The 25989-nt window shown below is 34.0% G+C and overlaps 2 protein-coding genes across 4 annotated transcripts in view; one reads left to right on the top strand and one right to left on the bottom strand.

Annotated features, from left to right (window-relative positions):
• The window catches only part of cerkl (CERK like autophagy regulator), a 50466-nt gene extending 29717 nt beyond the window's left edge, over positions 1 to 20749 (top strand). For both annotated transcript variants that reach the window (XM_088605159.1, XM_088605158.1), the window contains exons 4-13: positions 342 to 405; positions 6109 to 6251; positions 11440 to 11514; positions 14022 to 14199; positions 14466 to 14534; positions 15189 to 15223; positions 15313 to 15421; positions 16263 to 16359; positions 17520 to 17713; positions 18471 to 20749. In XM_088605159.1, the coding sequence (XP_088461285.1) occupies positions 342 to 405; positions 6109 to 6251; positions 11440 to 11514; positions 14022 to 14199; positions 14466 to 14534; positions 15189 to 15223; positions 15313 to 15421; positions 16263 to 16359; positions 17520 to 17713; positions 18471 to 18552 (1046 nt within the window). In that variant the 3' untranslated portion in view covers positions 18553 to 20749. The remainder of the gene's footprint in view (positions 1 to 341; positions 406 to 6108; positions 6252 to 11439; positions 11515 to 14021; positions 14200 to 14465; positions 14535 to 15188; positions 15224 to 15312; positions 15422 to 16262; positions 16360 to 17519; positions 17714 to 18470) is intronic.
• itga4 (integrin alpha 4) overlaps positions 18702 to 25989 on the bottom strand; it is a 39944-nt gene continuing 32656 nt past the window's right edge. Inside the window, exons 23-28 of one of the 2 annotated variants that reach the window (XM_088605157.1) lie at positions 25127 to 25234; positions 24703 to 24831; positions 24338 to 24463; positions 23614 to 23709; positions 22592 to 22711; positions 18702 to 20955 (exon numbers count right to left, since the gene is read on the bottom strand). In XM_088605157.1, the coding sequence (XP_088461283.1) occupies positions 20863 to 20955; positions 22592 to 22711; positions 23614 to 23709; positions 24338 to 24463; positions 24703 to 24831; positions 25127 to 25234 (672 nt within the window). In that variant the 3' untranslated portion in view covers positions 18702 to 20862. Of the gene's footprint in view, positions 20956 to 22591; positions 22712 to 23613; positions 23710 to 24337; positions 24464 to 24702; positions 24832 to 25126; positions 25235 to 25989 lie in introns of those variants that run through there. The other variant, XR_015926275.1, reaches the window with a different exon arrangement.

The following is a 25989-nucleotide window of genomic DNA, read 5'->3' as shown; positions in this document are numbered from 1 at the left end:
AAAATAAGGTACTTACATGTGTGAAGGCAAGAGTACTAATTTTAAATTATAAACTGACTAAATGTGGGTTACAACCAAATAATTAACATAATTGAGGGCATTACTGACCTTGTTTTGCATAAATGAGGGGAACCACTCAGCTCAGGAGGCAGACTGTTTGTACTAGTTCTTTTTTGTTGATTAAAAATGCAAACAACCAAGTATAAATTCCGCTTTACGGCCTGTACCATATGTTCGTTCTAGCTATTTGCCAAGCACTAGTTAAAGGTGCTAAAGGCAGTGATTGCCTGTCTTTGCATTTCAGAGATCTTTTTTCCTTATGCACAATCCCTGCTTTGTAGTTACAGAGAACAAGGGACAAGCTCTTTCAATTCTGAAAGAATCCAAGCTGGATGAATATGATGGGTATGTTGAAAAATTTATACATATAAAACATGCATTTAAGGCGAAATTGAAGATTACTAAAGCAGTGTTGTAATGGTATCATTTGATGCTTTATTTATATGACTGCACATTGGGTAAGTACTAGTTGGGCTACTAATTACCTCTAATTCAAGTAGATTGTTCAGCCATTGTGTAGCACAGAAAAAGCAAATATCAGAGCACTTTACTGATAATACAAAAATAATTAAAATACATTTAAAAAATAATACAATTTCCATCTTACAAATGCATCATTGTAGCATTATTCTAGTTGATATGGCATCCGGGCATTATTCTTATAGCCTTTGCTCCTAGGCGGTACTTTAAATATAATAAATAAACCAGTATTTGGGAGAACTGCTGTATACAAAAATGAACAAAATGCTTTGATTAAAATATTGAACTGTTTGCCACAGCAGTGCGGTTTCTGACAAAAAAGCCTTCTCTTCTATGACCACAGCGGGTGGGACTTTAATTACCTATTTTGGAAGCAATGATAAAGTACCTTCATCCAAAGGACTGCTGGTATTAGGGTTTTATGCCATGGTATAGCTCCCATGTGTCTACATTAAAGTCAGAATTAGCTCTTCTTAAATATTTCCTGCCCTTGTTTACTGAGGGTTGCTGTGGCACTATGGTGCTCAGCAGTGGGGCTGCCAATAAAACACAACCTGCCCACCACTAAAGAAAGAAGCACAGGGTAGACATGGCTCAGGCTCCTGGCATGCACACACTCCAGCACAGCCTTTGATTAAAAAGGAGGATGCAACTGCAAAAAGAAACAAGGATAAGATAATAACTACATAAACCCCGCACTACAAAAAATCTCACAAAATGTGTCAAAACAAAGCTTAACTGTTGGACTAATTAACCCATTAGTTAATCAAAACAATTAAATGGAAACAGTATCTAGTTTCCTAGGCAATTGCATACAGTACATACAATTTGCATGTATAAAGTATGGATTCAAATTTAGCATCAATAATATTTAACAATTCCGGGATGTCTCACTTCTCAGTTTCTGATCACTCACTTAGACATCCATATCCTGCATGTTCAGAATTTTAATTGTTTAAGGTTGCTGCCAGTGCTACCTAAAAGCTCACTAATGTCATTTTATTTTAAAAAATCCTTGCATTTGTTTTCCAAAGTGCATTATATACTGTGTAGGAGAGGACCCCAGTTCAACTACCACTGATATTGCAGTACACATTTAGGTAATACGGTATGTAGTAGACATACCATAATCATCCTGGAGCCTCACGATAGATCAGAGCAATTGGAGAATTTAGTTCACCAATTAAATTAGTGTTATATTTTAGGATGGTCTCTTTAAACAAGAGCAAAGTAGAGTTTAGTCTAGCCAACACTGTTAATACCCTTTCTGGAACAAACACTACTACAGGATCTTGATTTACCTTTTCATCCATAAGATGAAAACCTCCTACTGCATAGTGTCTCCACTAACAATACTGGGGAAATAATGAGATTCTGGTCCACCGAGAAGAGAGCCACCAACACCACTTATAGCAGCAAAGTGATTTTTCTTAGACGTCTCCCATCCCAGTACCAATAGGGCTCAACCTTGCTTAGCCTCTGAGGTCTGATCTGTGCAGTCAAGACAAAATGGTAATGAATATAAATAATTAAGATAAAACATTTCATCTATCAATCTGTTGCCAGATATCATATGTATGTCTTGTTAGGACACGGAAGCTGCTTATCCCAAAATATTCTCTTTCTATTGTTTACAAACCAGGCGAATCTGTAAGCAGTAAAATCCATGTCAATATGAATGTAATGAGATTTTTTAGTAGATTAAATTATTAGCAGATATTAGCAAACAATCCATAATTTGCACTATAAAATGATTGTCAGCTTTATTAAACAGTACCAGTATTTTAAAATTTATTAAGAAAGCCAATGAGACTGTGATGTCACTAACATGAACATTTTGACTATCATAACATCATAACTATCTGAAATGTTAGCATATTCATGAGGATAATCAGTTCTCGAATAAGATAAGAGAATGAAAATGTATAATACAAAATGTACTGTGGTAGTGCTCTATTGCACTGGTTGGTTTTTTTAATGGAGTTTTAAATGAATGTTTAGAGGGAGGTCAAACCCTAATCTTGACCCGTTATATGCTTACCTATGTATAAGTAACAAATGTCTACCTTAGTTCCTTTTGCATTTTATTAGGCTCCGGCTTCCTGTGACACCGTATGGTATAAAGCAGTTACAGTAGGTTAATGACATGACTACTAAGTGCTCATTTTAGCAAGAGAGAGACATTACAACTCTACATGGATATCATCTTCTTTCAACTGCTGGAAGGAAACCAAACCCCAGCACTCCCACCATCTTAGGAAGCCTTAGAACTCCATCCCAATTTGGAAGTCAAATCTCCCCAGAACCCAGAACTCTGCTATGCTCGGCTTTCTCTTTTATTTTTGTCCCCATATACATTGTTGAGCATCCTAACTCACCATGCCTTTGACTAAACAATATTGTACACATTTTCATCTCTTTCCCTTTCCCCGTCCACCTCTTTCCACTGTCCAACAGGAATCTGCCCGGCTGCTAATATATGCTTCCTATTATCCCCTGTTTACTCCCAGGATCAGAACAAAACAGCTCCTTGCTCCTTATTCACAGCATTTGCCACTGCTAGCAACTGCACTACATATTCTTCAGAGCACCATACTTCAAACCTTCACTCTCACTAGCTGGTTTGGAAAAGTTGTGAAGGAGTCCATCGGAGCTTTGATATCTCCTGTTCTTTATTCAATCTAAACTATATCTTGGTTCATATTCTATTTTATACTTTAAAATTCTGTAACAGCATTATGGGCTCCTACTTGCTTCTTGCTTCTCAAGTCATGCCAATAAAGCAAACTAATAAAAATCACATCTCTACTTTGGTTTAACCAAATTAGTTATTTAAATGTAAACACAAAGTTTGAGAGTTTGAGAGACAAACCCCAATATCAACCACTTCCTACCTACGTATAAATACAGAAAAACCCTCAGTTTAATGGACTGATGGGGTAAAGGGTATCTGCAATTGCTTAATGTCCGTTAAATCACAAATAACATTTTGTTTCAGGTAAAAACACACTAATACAGGAGACAAATATATACTTAATATATGCTTTCTAGATCCTTTGGTCTATTTTTTAACAATCGCAAACAACACAGTCAATGAAAATTGTTCCTCTCCCTACTGCATTTTATCCTGAATGTACAAGCTATTTATTTCATGTATCATAAATATAGTGTATAAAACTTGCAAACTGCATAAAACTTACAAAAGCATATGAAGCACAAACCACACCCATCTTGAGCAGCTGAACTACCCCTATAGGGCACCTTTCCTATACCTAAACCTATTTAATATTTATTTTTACCTTTATTTTTACAGTGTTTTATTCTTTGTGCATTTCCCTGTTACTGAGGGGAAGGTCCAGCATTTCTGATTTTACAGAAAACATTCTCCTTTAGTAGATTTTGTCTGTTAAATCTGAAGTCCACTTACTGCATCACAATTCTAGTTTACCCATTTCATTTCACATCCCTCCCTTCATACCCTCCCATCTTCCCCCTTGCTGCAGTTCCCTGGAACACACCTCATGAAATCATTGAGTCAAGGGGGTTCCAACAGTAACGTGCTCACAAACAGGTTGTCTTTCTCTCAGCCATGAAAGTTAAGCCGGTAAAACATACTAACTCAAATCACGCCTCTAATCCATCTTTATTAGGGTTTAACCAAACTACTGAAATACAAAGCAGAACCATGCCCTTCTGCATTACAGACAAGTGAAGAAATCAGAGACTGTGCAATCGAGGTCTTCTTTTTGTGCAGAACCTGAAGTAAACCGCTCCTAAAGGTGGCTTTTAGTCAGGGCTTTTCCCTGGGGAAAAAGAAAACACTTTCTAAAAAATGTGTTACTTGCTTTCTAAAAAAGGAAAACATCCCAAGCATTTCTTCATTGATGGATCTTTACAGGTTTGAATTAGTCCCGTATCTTTTATATTCTCCTGATTATAAAATGAGTAGATTTTTAATTTTTGAATAAAGTAGCACTTGCTAGTGACAAAGAATTTTCACAGTAATAAAATGTGTAATATAAAAAGAATGTTAAAGAGGTGGCACCACTGCTTTGGTAGCAATTACTGCAGTCACACATTACTGTTAATTATCAGCACCTCAAATTAAGACCTCTTATTTATACATGATTTTTACTGCCTTCTGAGCTCCTGATGATATATGGCAAATTAGCATTATTTTATGGCTTTGGTTCTTGTTAGTAGGATGTATTTCAAGTGACAGAACATTAGCCTAGGCCAAATGAGAATTATATGCTTCTTGCCATTACTAGAACATGACACTAAGCTTGTGTAGGTCAAACCCTTGTTTTAGTCTTCCAATTGCTCGTGCTTAATAGGTTATATACAGTAGGCATTATTATGATTTTGATTGATTTGCAGTAAAATGCCAAAGAAAAAAGCTATTAGGTTTTACATTTTTGAGCATCTTTAAAGGGTATACAAACATACACACTAAAACACACTTTATCCAGTAATCTGTGTACACAGCCCGCAATGCTATTTATTGTACATGTACTAACTAAAACAGAAAAAAATAGAGTAGAACTGACAAGAAAAAAATATTAGAGTTTAATAATTTTGAAAATGTAGTTGGAATGTGACTTAGTGCAACACTGTTAAAATATGAATCTGTATTCAGACATGACTATTATGACTGTAATTTGTTCAGGCTATGATGATTGTAATATGTTCATTAAGTCAATATTTATATTAAACGAGGTATATACAGTACAGTATGCATTTCAGTAGCTGCTAATGAATGTTCCAGATGTTATTAATGTATTACAAAGTCGGTCCTGTATATTGATGTCATAGTTTAAATCTTTTTAAACATTAATGAAATTCTCAGGGAGGTTGCAACAGTGAATTGTGTTAAGAGTATTGGTCTCAGCATTTGGGACCTTTGAGGTTACACAGTTTCATCCCTACAAAATACCAGTAATCCATTAATTCCTATAGGCCATTGAAGCTAAACTAATCCAGCAGCCAATTGGTTAGGTATTGTTAAAAATAATTTCTAAAATTAGAATAATCTTCTTTTCTCTTCAGTGTTCATTTATCGGTAATGTGCTTTAAACAGATTAGTAGGATCAGCCTTTTAATGATTTATTTTGCAATGGAAATTTTAAACTTTTCTGCCTTACATAAAAGAAAAATATATAGCCTCTATAAAATATTCCAAAGCTTCCTCTGATATGCATTGTGTTCTAATTTTGTGTTACATACTGATTGCTCAATATACTCTTTTTTCATGTGAAATATGATGCGTGTTTAAATACTGTAAGCTTAGCCAAAATTAAACTCAAGGAAGACTACTAAGAAGCAGGTTCTTTTGCTTAGTTTTTTGTATCGAATTTCATGGCTACCTTTTTAGACCTTAAAAGTGTAATTAAAAAGAGAATTAACCTTTTTTGTGCACTTTTTAGGATTACGTGTTTAGTTAAATGATTAATTGGACACAAATTTATAATGTTATTATCTGTTTACCTTCTATTTCTTGCAAGTACAGTCATTACTCATGTTTTGTTATTGAACCGGGCTCACAAGGTTTCCTGTGCTGTCCCACAGTGTGGTCTGTGTTGGTGGGGATGGCACTGCCAGTGAGGTAGCCTATGGTTTACTTCTTCGGGCCCAGATGGATGCTGGGAGGGATACAGATTCTATCTTCACGCCTGTCAGAGCACCACTTCCTCTCGGCATAATACCAGCAGGTGAGTGGAGAGTATGCTGACTCACTTAGTTTTGCAGCTGTCCCAAATCTTTATCTTTTATCCTCCTTTTAAAAGTTTTGCCTTGTTTGAAATTTGTGTGTATGTTGGGGAAGGGGTTAAAGTATATCTCTTCAGATTTTTGCTGATTGGATATAACAGTCTTTTACTAAATTCCAAAAGGTTTTCTAAACTCAGAAAATGTGACCTTGTCTGTTAGGTTATAATTGCCACTAAAGTTTAAGAAGGATCCCATCTGCCTGTCTGTATAGAGGGAATCAAGCTTTGAGGCAGATTTTTTTTTAACAGCCTTCTTACTTCCTTAGAAATGGGCAACAAACATTTTATGTCGGGAATCACTCCCTACAGTACTGTATGTTGTGCAAGTGACAGGATACTGATCAGTCAAACACTCTTTTAAAAATGAAGCCATGCACATACTGTAGAACAGATTTGGCAGAGCATATACATGAGCCAAAAGAATCATGTGTCAGGATACAGAAGCAGGGACTACATTTTCGGCCAAGAGTTTGACCTTCACTTGTCATTTTAGTTGCTGTAAATGGAGTGTTGTTGTTATGTGAGATGGAAGCTCTCCAACACTGCACTCCATGCAAATTGGACGTGCTTAGGTCACTGTTTCTCTTCATTAGTACTCCCTCCCCAGGGATTATTTGTAAACAGTTGTTCGTCACAAACAAGAAAGATAGGTGCACCCCAAGGAATATATTTATAATACTGGTATTAGGTCAATCAGCAGGGCAGGCTTTGACAATTAACATTTTTCTTTTTTTTAAAGAAGTAGAATTTTTATAATGAGAGGGCTTATTTAGCTATTTTGTTAAAAATAGCAATACCTTCTTGATGGGTTATAAATATCAATTGTAAAACTAAATGTAGTACATCTTTCAAAATATTAAATTATTAAACATGCAGTGAATGTATTGTTTAACATACATTTTTTTGTGAATTTTTGTTAGTTCCTAATTTGGAGTGGCAAAGTACACAATTACAATTACAAATATATTTTAATTGAAACTTGTATTAGAATGCATTAGGATTTACCTCCTCCTATATTTTTTGGGGGTATTTGATTTTCAGATTTTATATTGTAAGGGCTGAAAATGTAAAAAAATAATAACGAGTTAAAGTGATTACTAGTTCAAGTAAATGTTTTAAGTAAGAGAATTACTGATAAACGAGTGCAGTGGGAGCTTAATTCTGACTGTCATAGAATGTTGATGTACAAACCAAAGCAAATAGCTGTGCTGTTGAAAGGCCGAATGATTGCATTAAAAAAAAAACAGATTACACGAATCTGCCGTAAGACTATGTGCAAAATTTAAAACGGTCTCTTCCATAATTCGCAGAAAATAAACATACTGAATTAATTTTACCGCCTTTTGTAGCCGTTAATGAAGATAATTCCTACATACACTACCATATTTAATATCAAGCATATAAACTCTTGGCTTCTAATTAATTTGCCAGGTCTAAAATGTTTCATGGGGACTGTTAATTTCTTTGATATTTCAGGCAAAGAACCAAAATGTTGGTGCAGTTTTCATGAGAGTTTCAGATATGCTTCAGTAGCAATTCATTGCATCACATTTATCTGCTTGAATGTGGGAGACATTAACAGCCTTATGAATATTCATGCAGTCTGGTTAATTAAGTTAATTGTTCTGCAGAAGTGCTTGCACTTCCAAGGACATTTTTTTTTCACAATTTCTGCATGGTACCTTCATCAGTCATGCTTTACAGGAACTGCTAATACTTTTGTCCTCACTCTAGTGCTGTTGGCACAGTTAAGAAAAGGGTGGCATTTGGCAGGAAAATGAATTGGGCAAATTGTAAAATTACCATTCTGGGTAAAAATATGCTCAACAAATAATAAAGGCAATAAGCAGCATAGACAGGCAGGTTCAATGAATAAATAATTTGGAGGTTCATCTAAAACGTTTTCTTGAGTAGAGGGTAGTATATATACTGTACAGCTCATACTGTACAGTACAGGTACATGTATGTATAATTGATCATTATGCTCAATATATAATATAGCACATAAAGGTCACTATTCTGTCAATTTTTCATAGAATATGAACTTTGAGCTGAACATTTAAATTGTTAGTTGTGAATGTGTGAAAATATTTGGGATCACATTAATCATCTGAATCTTTAAATGTGTACATATATGTGTTAATATTAAGCCTGTCAAGGGAGAGATTGAAAATATACAGTATGTGACAAAATTAACTGATAAACAGATACAATAGTTTGTATTGACCATTGTTGTAAATGGCCAATGCACAACACAAAACATTTTTTTCATTATTTGCACCACAGTCATTCCCATTAATTCTAATATTAATAAGTTCAATATGCCTTTTGCTTAAATATCTGTCATTAAAGGCATACAAGTAAACATTAAGTAAGTCAGGGAGAAAAGTCAGAGCTCTGGAAAATTAAGATTGTGGTCAGATTGAAAGATAAACACTTCTCAAAAGGTTATTTTAGGAATAAATCTGGGTTAGTCTTGTTGAATCCTGAAGGTACCACATTTCCTATGGTAAATGTGAGGGTTAGGGTGAGCATTATTTGTACTGTCAACCCATTAAAGCAGGTGAGTGTTGAACAAAATGGTAACTTCTGGATTCCCCCAAAAGCTCTTAGAGAAACAGGGTGAGATTACTGATGCAGATTACCAGTGATGTAATCGTTATACTTTTAATTGTATCTATTTAATGTTCTTCTTAAGATGTTATTGTACCCTGAGATGATATGCAGCCAATGAAATGCTTTTCAATAAAATGTTATGTTTCACGAAAAGCAACAATTTACAACAATAATTGTTCAGTGGTCTTAGTCAAATGTATTATTATTTTTTATACAGTGCTTGTCCACAATACATACAATTATGGTATTCCTTCTATTGTTTCAGGATTGATTGTAAAAAAAAAGGAAAATACATGCAAACCATGCTCAAAACCTACAGTACAGTATGCCATTTTATCAGCTATTTTCCATATTCTAAAATATGAAGCAAAGGGCCTTCAAAGTGGATATTAAGTGCAAAGAACAGCAAGCCATTACTCCTCTCCTCTCATGCCCAAGCTGCTCTCTCCATGAAGCTGAGATGATGTGTATGCAGGGGTTGGGTTTAGTTTTCAGTTTCAGTGATTAACCTGGCATATGGAAACTCCCAGAGTAGGAAGTAATTGACAGGTATCTGCAGAGTTGTTTCATTTGGGCTCTGAATTTCTGCAGCCTGGGAGGTCACATCAGTTGTACATCACACTCACTATTGCAACCTACTATGTAGGTGTCTGTGCAGGACACATCGTGCCAAAATTGTTAAAACAACAACCATTTTTTAATTGTTTAATACGGATCATTTTTATAGCCCATTGAATTTAAGCCAGAACTGCAATATAACCATATGAAAGGAAATGTCTACTCACCCAGCAAGGACACACTGCTTTCCTGTTTGTTTCTCCCTTGTAATCAGACCAAATACAGACACCTGTTCTTTAGTTACTACAGCCAGAATGGTAAATGAGTTTAACTGATGCCAGTTAATTTGGAGTTACTCAGATAGGGTTTTTTAACTGCTCATCAGTAGAATTTGTAATGCAATTAATAATAATGCCGATCTTTATATACTGTATATTATATTACATGCTTTCATACAGTATTTAAGGAAACTGTGCTATCAGGCACGTGATATTCTAGTTTGAAAAAGCTATTATTATTTAAACTAAAAAATTTTACTAAAAATACGATTTATTTCCCAATTTAGGGTGAAGATTAAATGCAAAAAGATGCTAGAAGAAAATTTGTCATCATCAGTTTATTCATGGGAGTTTGCAAAATAAAAAGTAACCACTGTTTGTGGGGCCCCTTGCGGGAAATTAATTAGCACATGATAGATCTATTTAGAATAAATATACAGAGGAACATTAAAAATGTAACAAATGTTAATGAATTTAAGACTCATTCGATGTTGTTTAATGTGTCTGTCTCTCTATATAAGCTGTGTTGGTGTACAGCTATTCAGTGTTCATCTTCTACTGCTTTTATCGCTTGAAATTTGTCTGAATGGAAAAGAGATCACTACCTATAGTTGCATGGTGTCATGGCAGTTACTGCTGCAGGCTTACAGCTATGGGGTCCTGGGTTTGATTCTGGCCTTAGGCATCTGTCTGTGTGAAGTGTGCGCGTTTTTGCCATATTGGACATTGGTTTTAGACATATTCTCCAGTTTGTTGCCATCTCCCAAAGACATGCTGTGTAGATTTAATTGGCTGTTTCAAATTGTCCCATGTTCCATGGCCCTGTTGTGAACTGACATCCCCACCAGGATAAGCATCTCTCTAATAATGGATAGATACTTGGATGTAGCTGTATTTGCTGTATTTGCCTGATTGAATTTGCATTATTTATAAGGTTAACCTTAAACTTGAAATTATGAAATTATGTTTTTCCATTTCTGGCTGTAAAATACAACTAAATTGGCTATAAAATGTGATGTAAGCGTTCAGAGTACTGTGTCGTATTTTTGAAGTACATTAATAAAAAATAAGCCAGTACTGATTTTGAATCAGTAACTGTACAAATATATCCACGAAGGAAAAAAGTCAAATATGTTGCTGTTAATTGAGGGCAAGTCTTTCTATAATTGAGGGCAGCATGCTGGTCCAGTGTTTAGCATTGATGCCTTGCAGTGCTGGGGCCCTGGGTTCAATTCTGGACCTTAGGTGCTATCTGCATGAGTTTGTATTGTATGTTTGCATTGGTTTTTGCCAGTCCAAAGACATTCTGGTAGTTTAATTGGCTTCTGGGAAAACTGGTCCTAGGTGTGAGTACCTTGCACCTGTTTCTTGGCAAGATAGGCTTTGGCTACCCTGCGACCTTGAATTGGAAGAAACGGTTAGAAAATGGGCTGGATGTATGGATGGGTATAAATGGATACAGTATATTAGGGACAGTATGTAGCATAGTAAATGGTTCACAAAGTCTGTCTTCACAGCTTCATTATTTAAAACATAATATTAATGTTTTGCAGAATACAAAGAACACATTAAGTAAAGCAGCCAGTTTTAATCTTCATAGGCCTTATTACTTTAGAGAATATTACTTTTAGATACTTTTAGAGGATATAACTTAGCAGGCTCTCTTTATGTCTTTACAGGTTCCACCGATGTAGTTGCATGTTCTGTTCATGGAATAAGACATCCAGTTACTGCTACCATGCACATCATCATGGGTATAATTTCCTTTATTTAATATATACTGTACATAGATGTGCTATGTCACTTAAATGTCTAGCCCTGTATCGTACACAAGACTAAGTGTATCAATATTCAATGTACTGTATACAAAATGAAATTGTTTAAAATTTCTTGAGCTATTTAGGCAATCTGTAGAATCAGAAACAGTTTCCATGTTTGTAACCATGAATGACATTCAAGCAAGATTTATATAGAACAATGTGCTGCTTAATGCAAGCTTGATTTCTTTTTGTCAATTCACAAAGCTTTTTTCCTCTCTTTCTTGTGTTCTGACTGCTAGATGTGGTAGCAGGTCACATGAAACTGAGCTGTTACATATAAATAATCCCCAGGGGCCATGTGTCAGATGTATCTCCCAGAAAATTGTTTCATTGAAAGGATCATGCTTTCATTTACATACTGCATGTATTGCCATACGGTTGTCCTTTTTCAGTTCTTAACCATGCATTTGGTTCCAGAGCCTGAAATTCCATGCAAAAATTATAATGCACTTCTGGTTATATTTGCCACTTTTAGTTCTGTCCTGCCTAGGATTCTCCACTGTGCTGGTATTCCAGGCCTTGCTATGAAAGACAGTTGACCGCGTGCTCCAGCTTTGACTTCCACGTTTGGCATGAAATTACATATGTACCATCACCAAACTAGGGGTTTAAATATAATTTCCATGGAATGAAAGCTTAAATGATAGAACAATGGACAGAAAAGGCCGTGCTTTAATTTATCATAGAATAAATTAAACAAATATTTTGCATTGTGTATACACCAATCTTATAGGTTTATTTTCCATTATCCACTTTCTATCATTGAAAACACTAATTGGAACTTTTTACTACTTTATATATTACTTTTTATTTGGTATATGTTTGATATAGGTATATATTAGCAAATAATTTCATTCCCATTTCTTTTTCGACATTCTTCTCATGAAAGAGTAGTGAAACAGTTTTGTGCTGAACAGCAACCCCTAGTGGACATTGTCTTATTACCTTTAACATCTTGGACAACAGACACAGCAAGGCTTAATAGGACAGAACAGCACAATATTGAAAGGCAAGTAGAGACTATTTGCAGCCTAGTGTTGCAAAGTATTACTTACATGACCAAAAAAACCAACAAATGACAAATTAATGTTTCTGTTGAATGCTTAAAAATATTTACATTTAGGAGCCATCAACCGTTTATAGCCCAGCAATCAACCCAATAATGACCTGCTGTACAGTATATGCTCAAGAGAGTTTCTTTTTTGGTTTTTTGTTTAGTCTTCTGTTTAATGTTTTCTTTCACATAGACTCTTCATTAATAATCTTTAACCGGGGTGATCCAGAGTACAAGGATTTGCTGTTTGGACAGTGCTACTGCTTGCTCTGAATCAAGTTCAAAAAAGCATATTTTGGAAAGACCCTGAAAAAAAAAACACCGGAAATATCTGCTTTTAAAAGAGCTACAAAGCAAGTGGATTATATATCGTTAGTGTGTTTTTGGAAGCGTAAGGAAGAAAAATCTGAAAAGTTAAAAATCAAAATTAAAAATTAAAACAAATAATACCCAGATAGCAAAAATGCTGATCTTAAATAATTATTAGTATCAGTATTTTAGCCCCAAAGTAGACTCAGTATGAGTGTTCATCCTTGGGTGTAGTGTCATACTACTGTATGTGTTCCTCATTTTGTAAAAGTTTACATCTACAGTAGGTTACAACAGTAGTGCAAAAAACATAACTGTAGAGTGAAACTCATACAGTTATAGCTATTTGGGTGAAAACTACTTAAATTATAGTATTAATGCCTGTTGATGTACTGTATATGGATTTCATGCTTCATCTATCGCTTAGATGTTTTTTTCTCTTTATCTATGCAGCACTATCAGTCTTTATTCCTGAGTCCACTTTCTTCTTGGACATAAGAATGCTGCAGAAAAACTGGTTTTGTCTCTAAAATAACTATTGCACAAATGGACACCTTGAAGGAATAGGAATGGAATTTTAATTTAGGGCCAATCACGGGCTTTTGAATATTTAATTAAGGAAACTTTATGCATGTGAAAAAGACAACTGCTGTGATTTTCAGCACATGATAAATAATTAATGAAGCACAGTGTCTCCCATATATATGGGAGGCAAAACAAGGTCATCAACCTAATGATTTTAAAAAGGCCAACTGATAGTGTCACCAGATCCATTGGCACTGTACAACTTTGGAAAAATGGAACAGATTTCCCTTCAAATTAACACTATTGAACATATTTACTGGGAAACTTCAGGTTTACATGCAATATCAGTCGGTTACATTATAAGAAGAATTAGTGAACAACTGCTTGCTGCGTATGGATGTGGTGTCATTGTGGAGTGCTTGTTTTGAAAGATGTGAAAATGTCAGAATGTCCTATCACCTAAGTAGCTGTGTGATACATATACTGTACCGATGTTAAGAGCTATTAAAGTAGTCACCATCACCCTAATTGGAAGTTTTCTTTCAATCTGCAGGACATCTCCAGTCGGTGGATGTTTGTACGTTTAGTTCCCACAGCAGGCTGCTCCGCTTTGGCTTCTCAGCTATGTTTGGCTTTGGTGGGAGGACTTTGGCCTTGGCAGAAAAGCACCGCTGGATGCCTTCCAACCAGAGAAGGGAATTTGCTGTAATCAAAACACTGGCAAATCTAAAGTAAGCAGGATTGTTTCATCCATAAGGTCTGTCACCCTCTTTCTGAAAGTACAGTGACACAGATGGAAATCTTCTACCCTTTATCTGAAAATCTGGCTCTGCCTACAAGGGAATTTTACCCATTTGCTATCAAAAATTTGGTATAGCTACAGAAGATCTCGTTTATCACACATAGATTAATCCCTCCCGGGGCAAACAACTTTCCAAAGAAATATCTTTGATGTGTTAATTTTCATCTCTTCCTCTTTTTTTATATTTATTTTTAGGCCTGAAGACTGTGAATTATCTTTTTTACCTCTGACACAGTCCCAGAAAGTAGCTGAAGGAAAAAGTAGGTAGGTGACCAAACAAGGACTTGCACATCTTTATAATCTTGATTGAAAGCCTGCTATAAACTGAAATGTAATTATTTAATCACTAAAGGAAACCCATCTCCTAGTTTAATTGCCTGCAGTGAAGCAATCAAAACAGGTAGAATGCAGTATGTTACTCAATTAATACAATTGCCTAAAATAAGCATTGCCTTTAAATTGGTTTGTTTATTGCTGTGTATGGAAAAAACATTATTATAGTCTAACAGCAATGGGAGATACACAATTTTTCAGAAATTGTTTGGGCATGTAATACATTAAATGTAATTTTAAACCCATACAACAGTGCCTTTCTTTTACCAGGTGCTTATTTTAATCATATTTACATGTAAATGCTCCTGTTATAACATGTCTATATGTTTTTAAACAAAAGTCGTTAAAGTCATTGATATGTTCAAAGTTTGAATGCCAATTTTCAGGACCATGGCGGAATACCATGTGCCATCTCTTTTTCTGAGTAAATCACTCAGACCTTAGACACTGTAAATTGCAATGAAGAAATCTAAATCATTGAGACATACCTACAGTAGCTGTGGTGAGTGCTCATGTTACATTCCAGAGGGCTCCTTCCTGGAAAAAGCTGACTAACATTCTTGAGTCTTTGTAATTGTTTTACAGAAATGACTCTACAAAGGATAGTCCCCCAAATACTGGTATGTACACATTTTTAAACTGTTAGTTTATTGTATCACTTAAAATGTTTTCTTTTTAATTAAATATTTTTCTCTGTGACTTGGATTAGATGATGAAGAGGAATGGCAGAAAATAAAGGGCCTTTTTCTAAATATCAGCATCATGGCTATCCCTTGCCTGTGTTCCATGGCACCAAGAGGTCTGGCACCTAATACTAGGTCAGTGTGTTGCGTGAGGAATTAGTTTAAAGTCTATAAATTGTGACATCTTCTTTGAGATTTTGGCCTGAGTCCCAGAGATCCATCATTGGCCCAGGGCAGTCTGAAGCTTCTGAGGATGAGGACTGTAGTGGACTCAGTAATCTCAGGGATTGGAATCAGTAGCTGGATCAGACTGCCGAGGTCAAGGCGTCTGACTGGAATAATCGGTAGATAATTACTCTGATTAAATTGGGTGGCAAGTCAGATTTAAGAGCAGAACATCTGTCCACAGTCCTCAAGGGTGTCACTTAGCTTTGATTCTTCTTTGTAAATATATACACCTGTACCTCCCTATAATGATGTTTAAATTTCAGTGTCTCCCCAGAGCAAACACAGAACTAATTCTGTTAGATATGTCACAGAAAGAAACTAAAAATATTGATGAAAGTAAAAAGGGATCTGAAACACACCTCATTGCATTATATTACTGCTACTGTAGATACTGTATTTATTAATTTTATTTAAAAAAATAATACCAGAACATATACAGTATGTTCTTATATTGGTGCATCAGAATGTTTTTCTTTCTGGACCTCAGGCCAAAATAGCCAATGGTTAATTAAGTTTGAGGTTTTAATAGGCTGTTGTTATTCTTATAATTGTTGCCAATATTATTTTTCTGACAAAATGTACAGAGCTCCACAATCCTCAGCAGAACAAGGGAACTGAAGGTGGATGAGTGAACAGACCTGTAGAAACAGATTTTTTAAATTATCCTGTATACGAACGCGATAGCTCATAGTTGCACCATAAACACTTTTCTAAAACAAAAACTGATTTGTTCATGCTTTTTCTTTAGGTTGGACAATGGGAGTATGGCCCTCATTGTAGTGCGGAATACTTCTAGGGCAGATTTCATAAAACATCTGAAGAGATATGGCAGCTTAAAGAATCAAGTAAGGGGGATATCTCTCCAAAGTGGAGCAAGACCTATTGAACTAGAAAAGCTTGTTGGGGAAGGAAATCCTGTAGCCATGAATATAGTGAACAACATTTCCTGCTTAAGGAGAATTAGCATCCTGTCAGGACAAATTAGTCACCGATTGTCAGGTTTTACTCAAACACTTTTCAGACTAATGCAGATTAGCTTTTTTCTGTACAGTCTGTCTACTCTTTTCTTAAGCATCTATTTATTAACCTACATTCCATTTATAGACTACACAGAGGATATACTGCACTGTGTTGTTTGATTTAAAATACTGGTATCATTTTTAGTATAATATAGGATGAGTAATAAAACAGATCAGTAGTGGTAACTTTAATACGTATTTGCAATTTTAACATCTAACTTGAATTGAAAAGTGTTTTTGTGTGGACAGATAGAGATTAAAAGAGTTCAAAAGATTGCTGGGTGATGAATCATTTCAACTATCTAAATGATGGTATTATTAAACTGTTAAAACTATGAAACAAAACTTGCTTTAAACCATTAAAACAAATCAATATCTTAATTAATTTAAAGTTGTACATATTGTGCTGTGTGATACTTTACTTTTTACACAAATTATATTCTGTTTTTCTTCTACTTTTGCTTATAGTCTAAAATGTATATATTATGCTACCAGAAAAAGTTCATTTTCTCAAGTGTTCACTAATGAAATTTACAGCTGTTCATAAATTAATGATGAATTAGAGATGCAGTATTAATTGCTGCATAATTAAAGTAATAATTTTGAACATGCTCCTTTGCAGCATTTGTGTTTCTAAAGTATCACATATAGCAAGTTTTGATTCTGAAGCAAACACCAAAATGACTGACATTCTCTTAAGCACTTGACACACAGGTTTCTAAGGTAAGTAAGCAATGATTTAAATAGTGAAACATTTTATCATTTATTGTACATAATACCTATGGATATTTGTATTAATTTTCTAAACATATATTCTATACCCATTTCATAAAGTCATAAAGTCAAGTTTCAACTGTAAACCTAAATATAATCGAGGAGACATCTTCTGAAGTTAACTAGGCATCACTGGGCTCAGATTACAGAAGTGACTCGAAATGTTTGACTTTGAAAGATCACAATCTGTCTCTTACACTTTTCCCCCACAGTTCAGCTTTTCGTTTGTGGAGACCTACACGGTCCAGGCTGTGAAAGTCAGACCACGGCCCTGGAGTGGTTGGGGTGACACCTTAGAGGAGAACGTGGAGATTGATTCTAAAAACACACCTATGATATCCTCCGAGGGAAGCTACCCTTGGAACATCGATGGAGACCTTATGGAGGCTTCAGAAGTGTGTATCAGGTAAAACAACCGTGACTAACCTTACTATCACTGCTGTTGAGTCAAACACTTATTTACGCTTTTTTGACAAAAGAAAAACAGCTTAAATTTTCATGTATCTGAGTTAGGTACATTTAGAAATTGAAGAAAATTGTATAGCTCTTTTCTTTGTTGGACCTTTTATTTTCCAAGCTATAATGCATTTACATTCACTGTTAGGCTTCCAAGCCTGATTTTTTGTTTCTTTCCCATTTTTAAACCTGTCCTTGGTTGAATATTGTGTCCAATTAATTCTAAACTGGGCAAGTATCACGGCAGGCAACAGTACAATTTAAGTGTGAAATTTGACTCCTACGCCAACCAAGATGGCGTCCTGGCAACCATTAAAAAATACCTTTAAAAATCTTCATTCTGGGAAGTAGTAAAGCAGTTGGTTCAAAATTTAGCTTACATCATCTCCAGCCAATTCCCTAGCTTGAAAATGTTAGTAAATGAAATGTGTTCCACTTTCTAAACTGCTTTTGTTCATAAGTGTCCAGACAATTACTTAGAACTTGGCTGGTATCCTATTGTATATAAACAATAGAATTCAGACAATGGAACTCTGCATAATTACATGACATTCTGAAATGCACATCTCAAGAATTCTGTTTCTATATAAAATAAGATGACTGTCAGCCACGTCTTTATGAAGACAGAGCAAACTACACCTCAAAAGACATCCTTTCTTGTACAGAAAGTATACTGTATATGTGATATTTCTGTTTTTTTTTGACAGAGTGCATCCTCAGCTTATCACACTCTTTGGGGTGAACACAGAAGAAGTTGATGAATCCACTGTGAAATGCAGCTGTATTTAAATGCTGCAGTCTAAAGCAATGAAGGACTTGTCACTTTTGCTGAAAGACGTTCTACATTGTACTGCATGTAGCACAAGCATTCTTTTTCCCTACTTGTAAGGTTGCATTTTACTTCTAGTAGCCATTTAAAGATACGAAAAATACACACATTTTATATAAAAGGGGATTTATTCAAAACAAGCTGTAAAAAATATACAGTAATTTATTTTAATATTCCAGTGCAGATGTCAATATTTAAATTTTAAATAAAACCAAAGGAAAAGTATAAACCAAAAACTGTTATACTTACTATGATTGTTTTACACTCATTATACTTATAAACATTTCATAGCGTCAAAGGCTTTTATTAAGAAAACAAATAAAGGAATTCATTTAAGGATAAGTTGTTCTCAAACTGAGCTTTGTTACTGACTTTTTTTAAACAATAATGTTAGCTATACTTGTAGTAGAACATGTCCTGAACTGTAAAATACTGAGAAGTTGTTATTTAGTTTCACACTAGTCCAACTGCCTGTTCATTGTAACCTGAGTTTGTTTAAGAATAATATCCCATAAAACAAAACCTACAGTATACAGTATAAGCAAAGATAATTATAAAACATTAATGTTGAATTCATTACTAGGGTAATGATAAACTGTGGTCAATTATGCACAAAAAATGCTTTACTTCATCTTTTACAAATTGCTATACTTTGGATATCACTTCATAATTTTGATTCTAAACAAATACATTTTTAAAATATTCATGCTGTTATACAGTTCATTTTTTCTGTTATCTCCTTTTCTGCAGCATTCAGCAACATGTACTAATGGCATGGTGAACCTGTAGTAAACTATAATTCAACTGTAGTTGTGCACACTAGATTACTATAGTACATTATTCAAGTCAAATAGTTCTGTACAGTACATTACAAAACAAAATACCTTTATTTAATTTTGGTATACTGTACAATAATTGTTTGCCAAATTGAATTCTATTGACCCCGATTAATGATTAAACTATAATTTAAATATTTTACCAGGTCTATAACTTGTCTGTTTTCACCCCATTAAACCATGGTATACTTTAGGATCCTTATAAGATACAAAAGGGAAAATGTTCTTTACCTTCATTTACTGGAGCATTTCTGGGAAATTAGATTTCTTTTTAAATGTTATTAAATGAGAGACTGTCATGTGTGTGATATTTATCTTGATAAAACTTTGCATTGCAAAACACTTGCCACTTTTTAAGCAGAACTGGAACAAATATCAGTTATGTTTTTAATCCAGTTCATATAGTTTGCCATTATTGTGCATGCACATCGAGTCTATCAATCTGTTAGTGTCTTCTGGATTAACCTTGTATAACTACATAAACAAACAATTGTCTAAGTAATAGAGTTTAATGCTGAATTTTTAATTCCTGAAAATAAGTTTGAAATGTAATTAATTGTGTCTGTTTTACCTTTAATAATTATGTATATGAGGACAATGGCTTTAATCTCTAAAAGAAATTACTGTAATTTTTTTAAAATTAAATGATCAAAGTTTAAAAGTGAACATTATTTTGTACTTGCATGTTTTTCATAAGTAATTTGATCATTTCAATTGAGTGAGTACCTCTTTATTTTTTCCTACAATGCATCTGCAAGACTAAAAGGCACCCTTTTTTCAGATTTAAAACCTTACAGTTCAATTTAAAGAAATTATCAAGAAGAAATGAAAGGGTCAATCTCTTAAAAAACCTGACTTATCTATCGACAAATATATATATATAAATATAAAATATGTGTAGGAAACACTTTTATAAACAGGTTTAACAGCAGTGCATTTTTATACAGCAGGCACAATTAAATTTATTACCACTTATTAAACTGAAATGTTATTTTCACATATTCCATTTTAGATTTTCATCTCATGAGGTATAGTATAATTGTATGATCTTTTGATGATGTATAGTGAATATATTCTAACATATATAAGAGCTAAAGTGCATTTAATTTGTCCTGCTGACAAAAACATAAATTTGATTTCACAAGCTATGTATAATTATTTTTCCTTGTCTTTGTTGGTCTCACCATATTATTATGTCGTTTATTTTTGTGGAATATGATGGTTTATTCGACAGTGAACATACTGTATTCCTGGAATTTGAAGATAAATGGGTTTGCTTGAAATCCTAGTCCTATTAAAAAAAAAATCCTATGGCAGCAAATTTATTTGTTCTCCTTTTTTGTTGATGTGAAGGTTTTTGCTTGTTTTCTTCATTGTAGCTTGATTTGCTTCTTCCTATCCAGGTGTTCGCTACCATTTAAAAATCTCGTTGTGTCAATAATCATCTTTAATCTTGTCTACGTAGTCCCAGCTTTCTCGACGTTGCTGTTCTTTCTCTGTTGTAAATTTTCTCTTAAAGAAACCCACCTATGAAAAAATATTTCATTTACTTTCCCGCTCAAAGCTTAAGATGAATGTTTTAATGTGAATCTCCATTAAACATAAAAATACATAAAAATTATTTCTTTCAGCATGAAACATTACAACTAAGCCTTAGGTACTTTGTGACCTAATAAAATGTATTGCTTTAATAGATAAAGTTGATAAAGTAGTATTGTACATCATTAAAACCGATAAGCTTTTTTGTCCTATCTTTTATCAAAATCTTATTAAACAATACAAGTTTCTGTCTCATTCATATAAATTAAGGAATAGATCTATAAAAATGTTTTCCATAAAAATGCAATGTATAATTTTAAAGGGTTTTTATCTTCATATTAAAATGTGACTTGTTTAAATTATAAAAATCAATTTTGGCACCTCTAGAGTGTCATAACTTTACAGCTGCTACTATATTCAGTAGCTTTAGGCATTTTTTCTAATTTACATAGAAATGTTTGAAATTTGTCACCAGAGTGGCAAATACTTTTAGAACTTTCAGGCTTAAAACTAAGCCACCTTTTATACGTTTTATTTAGCAACAGTGCTTTTTAACCTACTCTGCTTTATTAGTTGTGAGCTGTACCAAATCCACAGAATTCAAGAAGACAGGTAAGAGTTTTATAGACAATGGCAACCTGGTGTCAAAAATATGTATTCATCTACACATACTGTACAGAACTAAAGTATCATCATTGTCAGCATTCACTTAAAACTGCTGGCTGTCTTGATCCTACTTGTGCTTATATTGTACTTTTCTGGCCATCTTACAGAATGCCTTCTCCTTTGAAGATTTTTCTTTCTTGGGGTCCCTTTAGCTAAATTCTTGGTCCCCATTGTCATTTTATTTTTGGCACTCACAGTTACTCCATCTACTCTTATTTTGTGCTTGTTTATTCAATGCCTCTCTGTGTTATCAGTAGTTTTTGTAACTTTGCTGTATTCAGCATCCAGTTTCACAGCCATTAACTAGTACCACAAGTGTAAGTTACTATGTTCATGATTTTGCAAAAAGGTCTATATGAATTAAAATATTAATGTGTAAAACTTTAATAGGATTTCAAATTGGATGCTTAGCCAGTAGCCATGTACTGTATTCAACAATGTAACAAGATAACATTAAGCAATAAGTTAGAAGACTAGTTCAAGACTATAACATTATATTGAGTAAATCTGCATACAAGAGATCTGCAGGGAGTTAAAGTTAAGAAATATTGTTGAGTGCTTCATGGGTATAATTTGTAGCTCACAAAACCTGAAATGGGTTTTACTAAAATGTAATGGTAGTCTTGTAACACTACAAAAAAATGCTATATTATATTTTACTGGCATTTTTACTTATTACAATGTACGATAGGATTAAAATCTAAACTCATTAATATGCTAGAAATAATGACATTTCAACAACTGATTTGGGGAAATATTGGATTTGCAATTGAAACTTTCTATTTTAAGTCTGGGTAAAGGTAAACAACTACCTACACTGAAATATAGTATATTAAATATTTCTTATTTGACATTTACAGAAGATGCACCAAAATAAATAAAAATGCATTCTAAATGCTACAGTATATGTAGCAGATGATTATGAATAAATAAGTGTAATAAATAATTTCACACTTACTTTCCAAAGAATGTATGTTAGCAGTCCAAGTATCACTAGCCCAATAAGAAGGCTTCCTGAAATAATGAACAGTCCTACACCATGTCTTGGCTTGTAGTCATGGTGTGCTTCCAACACAATCTGTAATAAATACATTAAAAACCTCAAGTTGGACATTGATTTAAGCCATACTGATAATATCTAGTTTCTTAATTCACCAAGTAGACAGACAAAAGATTGGTAAAGCTGTATCTATCATGAGAAGAGCATTACTGTCTGGTGCCCCGACCTTGTCAAATCTTATCTAAGCTAAAAAATGTCAGGTATTCAAATACACTCCATAAAAAAACAGGTTTCTACAGTGGTGTTCGTGACCATTCTTCTATATAGAACACAACTGCCAAAGTCATGCCCCAGTACATTTATGGGGACACTGTGCTCTTGGAGATGCCTTCTTTTGACTTCCAAAGCTTCGAATACTAGGTCATTAAAGATCACAATTCACTGATCGTAACAGTAGGGGTGTTAGGCTTAGTGTCCACACTAAATTCTACTCTGAACTTGCACAATCTGCTATGCAATGGGGTTTCGTGGGCTCATTATTGCTGTCTCATGTGCTAGATGGGTGCTGAGCTTAAGTGATGGAAGATCCCCTTGTACGTGTATATGTAAACATCTTTGTTGAGGCTTAGCTCCATGATCAGAGGTTCAAGCTTATTGTAACCAGGATTCCCCAAGTGCTGCCAAGGGTCGAATGGGATTAGATTAGAGAATGGGCTCTCTCAGCTCTCAGTGATCCATGGAGGTCGGTTGTGTATTACAATTATAAGTTTGTAACAGAAATTCTTTGGGATATTTTTTTTTTCCAGAAACAACAATTACCATTGTGGTGGTGGTAGTGGGATTGGCTTAAATGAGAACACTTAAGGTTAAAGAATGAAAAAGAACGTCAGTGTTCATAGAGCCTCAAGAATGGTTATTGTTCATTTTAGGCTTTTGAGTGAACAGAAGCATAGGAATACCATTTATTTATGAATACTTACAGTTGTAAAAGGGTTGTCCTGTAATTTAATGATATAAGGATCATTTTTAGGAAAAGCTGTAGCTGTTGTTTGAATCCGCATTACGGGCGCCCTTCCCTAATTAAAAATGAAACGATGTTGATAAACAAAATGAGAAAGAACATTTGAGATCAATTTAGAAACAAATCTATGTAGACATTGTGACCCTGAATGCTTTTGGCCCACAGATGTGAAAGTGTGAGATGGTCCCACATGGGTCAGCCCACCTAATACACTGTATAACTAGCCATTTCATGTACTGCATCTACATGAACTACTGAAAAACAAAATAATAGAAATACTAAAAGATACCATATAACTGTAATTAAGCATTCAAGTACACAAATGGTTTGATTAAAACTTGAATAATACAAAACAGAAAATGAGGTTAAATGTAAGACTACATATCAATATGTGCAATACATTTATATTTATATTCATATTGTGCAATACGACTTTTTTGTGTACTGTTCTGTTCTGGTTTGTTCTTTGTGTGTTCTGGACTGTGAGTAACTCTTCTTAGTGCACTTCTCACTGTACTGATTGTATTGTATGTATTGGTATTATTCTTATTGTATCATTCTTTACACCGTGGCTGTGTTGTCTGTGTTAAGCTGCTGTTGCACTGCAATTTCCCTCAGGGGATCAATAAAGTATCTATCTATCAATCAAGAAAATAATAGGATTATGTAGATCATGTTCTCACCGGAGAAAGTTCTAAAACAGAAGGATTAAGCTCCACTTCCAGGTAAACAATAGCCTCCTTTCCAATGTCCATTTCTCCAAACTCACAAATAATATTTAAACATAAATCATCTTCTTCCATACAGTACTGGTAAAGAAAAAACAAAACACACATTAAACAGTTTTCTTTTATGTCTAAAACCAACAAGTGAAAGGAAATATACTGTATATATATATATCTTGTGTTGAGAAAAAGCGAGTTTCTTATAAAATACACAACCTCTATTAATGTGTTTTGTAACAATGTCACGACAGTTAGGCACTTGTGATTAAGAATTACTGCTTGTTGAAAGATTTTGTGCAAAGCTGCAGAACATGTTAGTTTACCATAAATCTTTTTCCTGTTTTCGAAAAGAAGAACACCACATCCTCTAAAAAGGTTGCCTTCGGTAAATCACACTTGTCGTCGTCTGTCTTGTTAATAACATTTAGGAGATGACACTGTCCAAGGGAGCTCTTGAAAAGAAAAAAATAGATCTATAAAATATGTTATGTAAAATGCAAAACCTGATTAGTTACAGTAACTCTCATTTTGGCTCATCTGTTCATTCCTGATAGTCCTATATTAGTTCTATATTAATGGATTGTTCCTGTTATGATGAATGAATAGATCTAAATCTACAGTACATCGCATGTATAATACATATCTAACAATTTTGAATATTTCCAGCTTCATGGCTTATATTAAAAAACAGGTATCTATTTAGTACATTACGGTGTTATCCAACATAATTAACATTTATTTACCTACCCTGATATCCAAAGCGTTGAACAATTGGTATGGATGAGGTGCCAAGGAATTAGGTAAACTGATTTTAAACTTAGTATCTGGAGATTTGCTCAGACCAACATTAATTACCTAGAATTAAAACAGAATGGTAAAAATGAAGTGATGATATTGAATGGAGATCGATTAAATCTGTCATTTGCTTTGTATTAGAACTAAAATACTTCAGTTCCTTTCAAATTATTTTTAACAAAAGGAGTATGTACACTCTATATGGTAATTTCCTTTAAAAACAATTCACAGTTGTAACGTCTCAGAAAAGCACAAAAATATCACATTTGAGATAATAAAAATATTAGAAATAAAAAAACAACAGAAACATACACTTGTTTGGAAGGATATAATATAATTTTTGTTATATTTTATGCCTGGCAAAATTATTTAGAACTTTGCACATTTTTTTGCTTTTAATCTTGTAGTTATGACACTTTGAAGTAGCAATTGATATTTGTTCCATTCACAATCTACTACACCTATTCAAAGCAAAAATAAAAAAGATATCAATAATATAACACATGGAAGAGTCATGAAAATGCTGATGTGTCATAGTCACTCCACTAACGGAACTTTGAAAAAAAACTCAAAAACCTCAAATCTCACATGGTGTTTGCAGTAAAGCACATAAGTGATATTGCAAAAATGGGGAAAATATTTTGTGCTCAGACAAATCAAAATTCATTATGTATGATGACCATAAAATAAATTATGCTGATAAGTCTTCAGTTTGAGTTTTCAGGTTTTGAATAAAATATTAAGTTAAAGAAATGTTTAAGTAACATTTTGTAATTTCACAAAATAGAACACAATAAGAAGGATCTGAATAATTA

This window comes from Lepisosteus platostomus, chromosome 14 (genome assembly GCF_059453375.1).
Source record: "Lepisosteus platostomus isolate fLepPlt1 chromosome 14, fLepPlt1.hap1, whole genome shotgun sequence".
NCBI lineage: Eukaryota > Metazoa > Chordata > Actinopteri > Semionotiformes > Lepisosteidae > Lepisosteus > Lepisosteus platostomus.
Note: the sequence above shows the minus strand (reverse complement) of the source record. Positions and strands in the feature narration are given on the sequence as shown.